Source organism: Phasianus colchicus, chromosome Z, assembly GCF_987193195.1.
Source record: "Phasianus colchicus chromosome Z, bPhaCol1.hap1.1, whole genome shotgun sequence".
Taxonomy (NCBI): Eukaryota; Metazoa; Chordata; class Aves; order Galliformes; family Phasianidae; genus Phasianus; species Phasianus colchicus.
In genome coordinates, this window is record NC_143476.1 from 10523359 (window position 1) to 10533059 (window position 9701).

Sequence of the window (9701 nt, forward strand, 5' to 3'; positions counted from 1 at the left end):
GCTCTGTTTGGCCTCGCTGTTGGTTGGACTGCTCAAGAGAGCTGCTTGGTGCTTGCAATGGCACTGTTTGCACCTTGTAACTGCAGCCGTAGCTTTGGTTTCCCTCTTCACGGTCTCCTAGCATCTGAAACAGTCAGCCTTCCTGCACAAAGAGCGCAGGAAAGGAGGGGGCAAAATGGACAAGGCCACCTGTCTGCGTCAGTGCCATTGCTGATTAGTCTGGGTGGGGAGAGATGCAGCATTGCCTGGTGTGTTCCTGCTGCACACCAGGGAGAGAAACAGCCGTTATTAGACTTGCAGTTCCTTCTTTAGTGCCCATGATAAGGACCGAGTGCATTTCCTGCAGCTTTCTCTGCAGATGTGCTCCTCACCTTGAAATCCTCCTTGTTGGTTCCCAGCTCCTCACCGTGGCCTGTGCTCTCTGTTTCAGACTGAGAACAAGGGGAAGCCCCTGCTGGACCATGAGGTGGCACCTGTGAATGTTCCAGCTATTGCTGCTGCCCATGCTATTAAGAGATACGTTGCCCAGGCAGCGGATGAACTCTCCTTTGAGGTAAGCAGTTCAAGGCGTTCCTTGTTGCTCAATTCTACAATGGCAAATGCCTTCAGAGCTGCACTGGTGCAAGTGCTCTCATGCTCGGCGATGTTTGGCAGTGCAGAAGAATGCAGTCATTTGAGCTGTGCTTTCCTCCCAGCCGTGCTGAAGCTGGGATTGACACTGCAATCTCTTGCAGGTGGGAGACATCATCTGTGTCATCGACATGCCACCAAAGGAGCTGACCCCCTGGTGGAGAGGCAAGCTCGGCTTCCAGGTAGGCACAAGCTTCAGACTGGAGAGTGCAACTGCAGTAAAGGCAGGAATCTCAGCTTAGAGCTGCTCTGCCTGCACAGGATGCCTAATGGACATAAACAGTTTCCCTGTGTCGGTGTCAGAGGACCTTGTCTTTGGCTGCAAATGTTGAAAAATTATTACCTTTATGCTGTGAACTATGGCCATTTTCTGCTGGATAGTCTTAGAAAGCGTCAGGCAAGCACGTTCCGAAGGAAATGTTACATGGCTTTTGGTTTAACAGTTCAGATCTGAGAAGTGCTGCATGCAATAGTTGGCCTCTCTTCTTGTTACAGGTTGGATTTTTCCCAGGGGAGTGTGTGGAACTCATTAATAAGAACATTCCTGAGGCACTCATCAACTCAGTGCCAAAGCCAGGTAGGGATGTTACATTTGATGGTGTGGGGAAGCAAAATGAAGTCTTTTTTGGGGTGCGTTCCATGTTTAGTACCTCCTTTATCCATGCCACATTGTCCTCTGGGTTGATGAGTCTTCATGCACACCATGGGGCAGACATTTGGCCCAATCCTCCTGTGTTTATGATTGGACTTGGCAAAACTATAGAATCTTCATAGAATGGCTTGGGATAGAAGGGACCTCAGGGATCATCATGCTCCAACCCTCCCGCCTCAGGATGGTCTCCCAGCCCCCACATTTAATGTGAGACTAGATCAGGCTGCCCAGGGCCCCATCCAACCTGGCCTTGGGCTCCTCCAGGCATGGGGAAAATCCCTTTTTGTATGTACTGGTTGGTAATGTTCTTCCCGTTCTGACGTGCTCTGTAGAATGTGCTGTGCTCGGCCTCGTCCAACGGAGCCAGACCTGAAATGACCTGGTTTCTTCCTTTTGTTGTGCAGTGCCCAAGAAACGCAGCAAGATCCTCACCTTCCTTCGTTCCTTGGTGAAGGCCCGCCCAAAGAAACCGACCGAGCGGGAGGTGGAGAAGGAAAGGGTGTTTGGCGGTGACCTGGGAGAGCATCTTCTCCACTCCGGTCGTGATGGTAGGGAGCTGCCCATTCCTGAGATCTTCCTCTGCTGGGCATCTAAAGAAGATGAAAGGGAGCTCATATCTAGCAGGGGGCAGGCTGATAGCAGTGGAGACACGCGTAATGGGAGTTGATGGCTGAAGGATAAAGTGAGGCGGATGCTCCTAAGAGACAAGCACATCTGTATTTGCTTCAGCCAAGCCTGGCTGGGCTTAGTGGATGGGATGTGAAGCACAGCCTGCAGCACGATTGAATCAGGAGCTCCACTGACGGCTGGCACGTGTTCTTCAGTCCCCCAGGTCCTCCAGAGCTGCGCTGAGTTCATTGAGCAGCACGGCGTGGTGCAGGGGATATACCGCCTGTCCGGCGTCGCGTCCAACATCCAGAGACTGCGGTAAGAGTGCTGCGACTGACACAGCCTGAGTGCATCTGGTGTGGCTTTGGGCTTGCCTTCCTCTCGCTCAACCGGGTTTGCGTCCCTCTCTCCAGGCAGGAATTTGAGTCTGAGCAGATTCCTGAGATCACCGTCCGGGACATTCACAGCGTGAGCTCCCTCTGCAAGATGTACTTCAGGGAGCTCCCGAACCCTCTGCTCACCCACCAGCTGTACGGCAAGTTCTCGGTAAGCACAAGGCCACGTCTTTCATTTCCCTCTTCCTGGGCCTCTTGGCAGATGGCTGCAGCAGTGCCCCAGCTCGGAGGCCCTTTTGCTGTCAGCCCCACGAGGTTTACTCGCAGTGGTGTACTAGCCTGATTGGTGTCTCGCTCCCTTTCTGCACTACTCCAGGATGCTGTTGGTGCCGCTACAGAGGAGGAGCGGCTGCTCAGAATGCAGGACGTCATCCAGCAGCTGCCCGCTCCTCACTACAGGTCAGTGCTGCCCTCAGCCTGCTGAGCTCAGCCCTGCTGCATTGCAGAGGGCAACGATGCGGTTCCAGGCTCTGTCTCACGCCGGCAACACGATGCCTGTGTATGCTGAAGGGTTGAAGGCTCCATGGGGTTACTTTATGGGGTCAGTTCCTGGGCACGGGGGCACGCTTGGTGCAGCTGATGGCTGCGGCTGTGCTGTGCTGGGGCTTGGTGCTGCAGCGTGGCACTCAGTCAGGTTGGATCTACTTCATCTTCGGTGACAGTAGCAATCACAAGAAGTAGCATGAATGGAGGTTTGCTTTCTGAATTGCAGCACGGCATGCTCGTTGGTGCTGAACGTTTGCCTCTCTTGTTTTCCAGGACACTGGAGTTCCTGATGAGACACTTGGCGTGTCTGGCTGGGAGCTCCACCATCACAAACATGCATGCCAAGAACCTAGCCATTGTGTGGGCTCCAAACCTCTTAAGGTAAACTGCTGGTTCTGTTTCAACACAACGCTTACATCTGTTCTCCATTAAAAAAAAAAACAGTGCTCCCTTTTTCTCCATCAAATGTGCTCTTCTCCTGTAATATCTGTGGCTGACAGCAGAGCAGGAGCCTGGGCTGTCCTCCAACCCCACGGGCACAATGTCTAGGTGACAATTACTGCAGTCTTGTTGAGATGGGACTGACGTGTCCTTGATCATCCAGGGGAATTTCTGCAGTGGCATCACTGATTGCCCACTGCGGAAGTCTCCAGAGCCTCAGCTGACAGCTTTTGGCTGCAACAATTCAGACTCGGGGAAACGGTCTTGGAGAAATGACTTCTAAAATCTGCCTTTTCTACAGATCACAGCAGAACGAGTCTGCCTGCGCCAGCGGAAGAGCTGCCTGCATGGAGCTGCAGACACAGTCGGATGTGGTGGAATTCATCATCAACCACACAGACGACCTCTTCTGCTCCAAATCCAGAGCAGACATCGCAGATGCAGCAGGTGAGTGTCTTCCTCCATTAGCTTTATCTTGACGTGACACCTTGATCAAATGCAGGCCTTCTCCGGGACCTTTGAGATACTCTTTTACCATCAAGGGGACAGCAGACCTCTGGGCTTCCAATAGAATCTGGCATCCTGTTGCTGGATGCTGAGAATGTCCAAGCCCAAACTTCACAAGGAGGAAACCGTCATTATTATGGTTTGCATGCAGGAGAAGCTTGATGCAAGTGTTGCAGCGAAGCTTTCTCAGTTCCCTGCCCCTTTTATCTAGGGGTGAGCTCTCTTAATGATGACCTTGTCCTTTGCCATAAACAGACTTCTGCCCACATGGTTATTTTGAGCTCCTCTTCTTCCAGTGGCTCGGATAAGCAAGCCTGAGAAAAATACAGCACCTCCCCCAGAACTGTGGTGGCTGTGCTGCTGCTTTCTGATCCTCGCTCTTACCTGTGGTTTTCCCTGACAGGGCACAATTCTCTCCCAGGGCCCAAGTCTGTGGGGGTCTCTTCTGCTGCCACAAAGCTGCTCAGCCTGGAGGAGGCACAGGCACAGAGGCGAGGCCACAGCAGCTCTCCTGTTGTGACAGAGAGCAGCCACGACATTGAAGTGGAAGAAAGCCCTGCAGCTGGGCAGGGCAAATTCCACACCGTCGTCGACTTTCCATCTGACAGGTAAAGAGGACTTTCTTTTCCAGCACCTAGCATCATTGTTTGGGTGGGTTTTTGTGGGTTTTTTTTCCCAGTATTTCTAGTGCCAAAAGTTGCTGAAAGTAAGTTAGGCTAAGGTGGGATTTTCCAGATGTCAGGGCCACGTACCTGAAACCAAATCCAGTTCTCCTCTAAGCAGAGCAGTTGGTCAGACTTGCTGGCACTAGAAATTAAACATGGCAGTGAGATGAGGCCGATGAGGTGCTAATGTAAGAGTCAGAGATGCTTCTGAACTTCCTTTATGGCTGCACGGTTCCTCAGAAAGGAGTTACGCCTGCCAGCTCCATCAAAGCCATCCCTCAGATGCTGTGCTGTACAGCTGTGGAGCCTTTGCTCACATGCTCTGCATCTTGCTTGACAGAGTTGAGGGGAATTAGCCAGCAAGACTTCAGGGCTGAGCTATAGGAATGGAGCCATCCTCAACTGCTGGAAACAGAGCGAGTTTCTAAGTTGTGTTTCTGCAGAAACCAGGCAGTGCTAGGAACAAGCAACTGCTGCCAAGAGCTCAGTGCTGCTCTTCCCTCACCCTGCACCACGCACGACTCACAGCATTGGCTGTTTTCTCTCTCCAGACAAAATCCACCCAGCAAGAATGAGGAATCACCAGCTAGCAGTTGGTGTTGCTGCTTCAGCCTCAGAAAGCCATCCTCTGGGAGCAAACGCCAACTGCAGCACAATGCCAGGCAGCCCTCAGAAACAGCAGTGGTAGTCCTGGCAGGTAAGGGTGCAAATGCAGCTTCCAAATCCCTGCTTTTCAGGAACATAGAATTCAAGCTTGCTCTGCACCTCTATCTCCTTCTGGCTTTCCAGCCCCTGCCTAACATCTTCACCCCTGATCAAGAACCACTGTCGTAATTCAGCTTGTGAAAGTTTGACACTAACCCCTGTGTATCCTTTCTAGGTGAATCGAGCCCTTGCCAAGCCATAAGATCCAGGGCAAGTAGTGAGGATGCTCTCTGTGCTTTGATCAATGGAGAGCCCTTAGGAAGCACAAATTGCTGCAGTTCCAACAGCAGCCTTCCATCTAACAACATTAATGGAGAGAAGGAGCTCATCGAAGTCCATGCTCTCATTACACCTGGCTCTGCTGAAGTTGCTGACCTGGGCCTGCAAGACACCACAGTCACCAGCCTGGATTGTAACCAGGAGTCTCTGCAGTGCAGCCCATCCCAAGCACAGTGTGAGTGCCCCGACAGCAGCACCTCCATGCAGGAGCAGGTCAGTGTCAGTGAAGAGGAGCAGAGCCTCTTGCAGGAGGACTTTTAATCAGGCCTCCAGTCCCAGGCACCGGACAGCAGCACTGAGAGCTCTGAGCCACTCTCTCCATGACAAGACAGGATGAGTCCCATCTTCACCGTGGACCTCTCACACCCTCCTGTCCTTTATTTAATAATAAAAGCACACTTGTGCTCAACCAACGCCTTGACTGCCTCCAGAGTCTTCATTCACACGGACTGGGATGAATGCAGCACACAGCAAGGCACCCCAGCTTGCAATGCTGTGGCTGTGGGGTGCGTGCAGCACAGCTCCGGGCTTGTTCCTGTTTTGTCTGGCTTTGGGATGTCTGCAGGGGGAGCTCTGCTACCATTTGGCATGGTAGCAAATAATCTCTCGCATCCTGGATGCTGCTCATGATACTCCCAAGCTTCCTGGCTGTGGCTTTGTGATGCTTTTCAGGGCTTTGTGATGCTTTTCAGGGCTTTCTGATGCATTTCCATGCCTTGGCCACTCCTTACACCTCCCTCCTCCCATCATGTCCTTTCCTGGCTCCCACCTACGAGCTGGCCCTGCAGATCATCTCCAGACCTGTCATCAGCACACTGCGGCAGGAGAAGCTCCCCCTGGCCAACGTCAGGCAGTACTGCTTGGTCTGCAGCTCAGTGGCCATTTCCCTTTTAGGCGGCTCCTGCAGAAGAATCAAGCAGCAGAACCTTTTGCTCACCCTGCAGCACACAAATGCTACGAAAGCAGAAAAAAACTGGGAATCTCTGGGTCTGCAAGACTTCACTGACACTCACCGACTGTGTCTGATGGCTCCCTCCCATCCTTGATTTCCTTCTGCCTTTCTCCTCGTCTGATCCCACTGCTGAGCCATGATCAAGCTGCCCAGTGTGGCAGAGCATCGTGCAGAGCCGTGCTGGCACCTCCTCCCCTTCCTCTCGTGCAGCTCAGCGTGCAACCTGAGCAAGTTTTTTTCTGAGAAAGTGACCATCTCTTTTCCATCCCTTTGCCCCTACAAACAGTTGTCCAGAGGATCTCGTCCAAGAATTCCTGGAACAGCCTGCAGCTGGCTCTCCTGAAGTTCAGGCTCCTGCCTTTGCTTCCTGCCAGGCCCGCATTCCTTGAGATCACCAACTCAAGGAGGGCATGGTCACTGCAGCCCTGACCGCCTCCTGTCGTAACCCCTGGTGTGCACCATGTCCAGCAATGCTTCCCTTCTGCTTGCTGTGCCCAATGCCTGCACCACAGAGTGATTCTCACTGCACTCCAGGAGTCTGTCAGATTGCTTGCAGCCAGCCATGCTGATTTCCCAGACTGACTGGAATCCCCCATCAGGATGAGAGTCAGTGAGTGCGATGCTTCTGCTGGCTGCAGTAAGCAGCTCCCACCAACAGGCTCTCTTTCCAGGCGGCTGTAGCAGACCCTCACCTCCAGAAGCCCTGCACTGCTGCACTTCCTAATTTTACCCACAAGTTCACAACCTGCTCATGGCTCTTCTTAGTTCTTTGCAGTCAACTTCTCATCATAGGGGGCAAATCCCTTGCCTTCCAGAATTCCATAGTATCAATTGTGTCTGCTTTATGTCAGGATATTTGTCTTTCTTTTCTTTTTCCATTTTCTAGGTAGGAAAATGAATTTCTGAGCCAGGAGAAGCAGAAGTGAAACAGTCTTCCTGGCACTGCTCAGGTTGCAGGAGTTGCCAAGTGCTCCTCAGGTAATGTGTGCTGAAGAGCTGACCTTGGTGGCAGGGGCTGTGGCTGCATTTTGTGCCTGTCATGCGGGATAACAAGAAAGCCTATTCAGAGCAGGAGCTGCAGAGCGAGATAAACATCACGAGAAGGTAAGGCTGAGAGGCAAGGACACCTCCAGAAAGAAGAGAAAAACGGAGTCAAGTGAGCTGCGTGACGGCCGTGTGATGCTGACCATGATTGGAGGAAGAGCGCATGGCTGGGAATGACTGATGGCTCTGGTTGGATGGGTGCCTGTGTGCACAGAGTTAAGGAGTGTTTGTGGGATGTTTTGCTGGCATCTAACGGCTGTAAGGGGAAGTCAAGAGAGAAAACTTGTGAATGCATAGAAGGGATGTTAAAATCTGGAACAGACTGTTTGGATCATTCACAGCTGAGTCCGTGCCAGATTGCCACACTGCCAGAACCTGGGGCCTAGGATTTTCCTGTAAGAGTGCCAACTGCTTATTTTAAATGATAAAAAGTAACAGTGAAAAAAGCTTCCCTCCTTGCATTAGAATAATGCATTGATATTTGATGTTTCTGTCTTTCCATTCCTTTAGCAGCCTGGGTGTTGATGCAGCTGCATGCATCTGCTGCCCTCCCCTTCTGTTTTGTGTAAAAGAACAGTAAAATATGCAATCAGTGTGAGATCTTTCTGAAGTATTTTACTTTATTTGCCCCTAGGCTGCAATGGCTGGGAAATGGCAGTGTCACCCAGGAGCCCACACGGCGACCTGATGTCTCATTGTTGGGGTCTATTGGAAACCACCACGATGACAAAAGAATGCCTGGGATTCCTCCGGCCCAAATGCCAAACCTTGCACTTGGCTGTGCTGAACCTCATGAGGTTCACCCAGGCCCACCTCTCAAGTCTGCTGAGCTCAAACAGATGTCATTTTTCTCGTGTCCTTCCATTCCGAGTCCATCTGTTCCCCAAAGCAAAAGAATTTGGAGGGAACCACCGACAGTTATGTGAGCGATTTCAGCGTCTATTTCTGATCATGGCAACAACTTCAGAGGTCACACTTAATTTACGGTGCCCGTTGTAATTCTGACCAAGGCTGCAGTTGCAGCTGACTTCCCAAGGCTGCAAGACGTGGTGGTGACACAGCCTTGTGCTTCTGCATTGGTGCTCATCCCACGTTTCCTTTCTCTGTCTCGCAGGTCAGCTCCTGCTGGAAGCAGATGGTATCCCAGTGTGAATGAAGGTCAGTGCAGGAGCAGCTGCTGATGGGAGGAAGGAAGTCCATGCTGAAGAGCTCTGAAGCATCTGCAGGTATGGTTCTGGAGGAGGCAGCAGTGATGTCGGAGGGCTCCCAGCAGGAAGCTGTCTCATCCAAATGCTTGCTGAGTGGTTGGAAGGGAGCTTTCTGCATGACAGCAGCACCAGCTGCTTGCTTCAAATGCTGCAAAGACAAGGATTAGCAGGAGTTCCAGTATCTACAGTATCATCACGAATCACAATAGGATTACAATGTGTCCTCATACAAAAGCAGCCATTTCTCTCTGAGACCAAAGGCTGTCCGGAAAGCATCTTTGAGGTCTCTCACACCAAACCACTGCTGTCCGTGTGGGATCTGACTCATTAGGGTATAGGGGTTAGGAACCACAGGCTGTCTTTTGAGAACGGGTTCAGTCATTTCCTTACATCTTGCACCAGCCGATACGTGCCGTCTGCCTTCCGTGCCGACAGGATTGGGGTGTTATAAGGCCACAGAAAAGGTTCCAGAAGACCATCCTTAACCACTGTCTGTGTTACAGCTTTTAGACCCACTCTCCCTTCTAAGGCTATGGGATATTGTTGCTGTTTCACAGCTCCACTCCCTCCTTGGGCAGTTATTTGTAAGGGAAAATTGTGAGTCCACCCCGATTTCCTTCCCCTGCCCACAGCTTTGGATTCATTTCTTCTTCATCACAGCTGTTAACACATTCATTGACCCCTGACATCTGTTTCACAGACTTGCAGCTGTAATCCTCATTTAACTGTTAAATCTCTCCCCCATAAATCGGTCCCTGCTTCAGGCACACAGAACAATTGCCCTGCAACTATTTTATCTTTCCATTTTAGTTCTGTGGTCTCCAAGAGTGGAGCTGTCATTTCTGATCCCTCAGCCCCAGTTATGCACAACAGCCACATCCAGATACACGTCTGGTACCTCTGAACTAGCTAATGCTGCAGGATGGAATGTTGTTTCTGCACTGGCTATCAAATGTGGGATTGCTCTGAAGCAGTACAGCACCATGTGTTTTGTAATTTGCCCTTAGAAACAGTTTGAAAAAGTAGAAAGACTTTATTAATATTAGTAAAAAGAAGTTATTTCATAACATATTTTAGAAATACAGTTGTTCAATCATGTGATCAATTCTCACTTACAGAACTGTAATA

At 51.1% G+C, this 9701-nt stretch overlaps 1 protein-coding gene across 1 annotated transcript; it reads left to right on the forward strand.

Annotated features, from left to right (window-relative positions):
- Positions 1-744: 744 nt before the first annotated feature.
- LOC149912479 (rho GTPase-activating protein 32-like) lies at positions 745-5185 on the forward strand. Its single transcript, XM_090131108.1, has 4 exons — positions 745-812; positions 1126-1207; positions 1687-1830; positions 5175-5185. The coding sequence occupies exons 1-4, from the start codon at positions 762-764 to the stop codon at positions 5183-5185; spliced, it is 288 nt and encodes a 95-aa protein (XP_089987234.1). The 5' UTR covers positions 745-761.
- The last annotated feature ends 4516 nt before the right edge of the window (positions 5186-9701 follow it).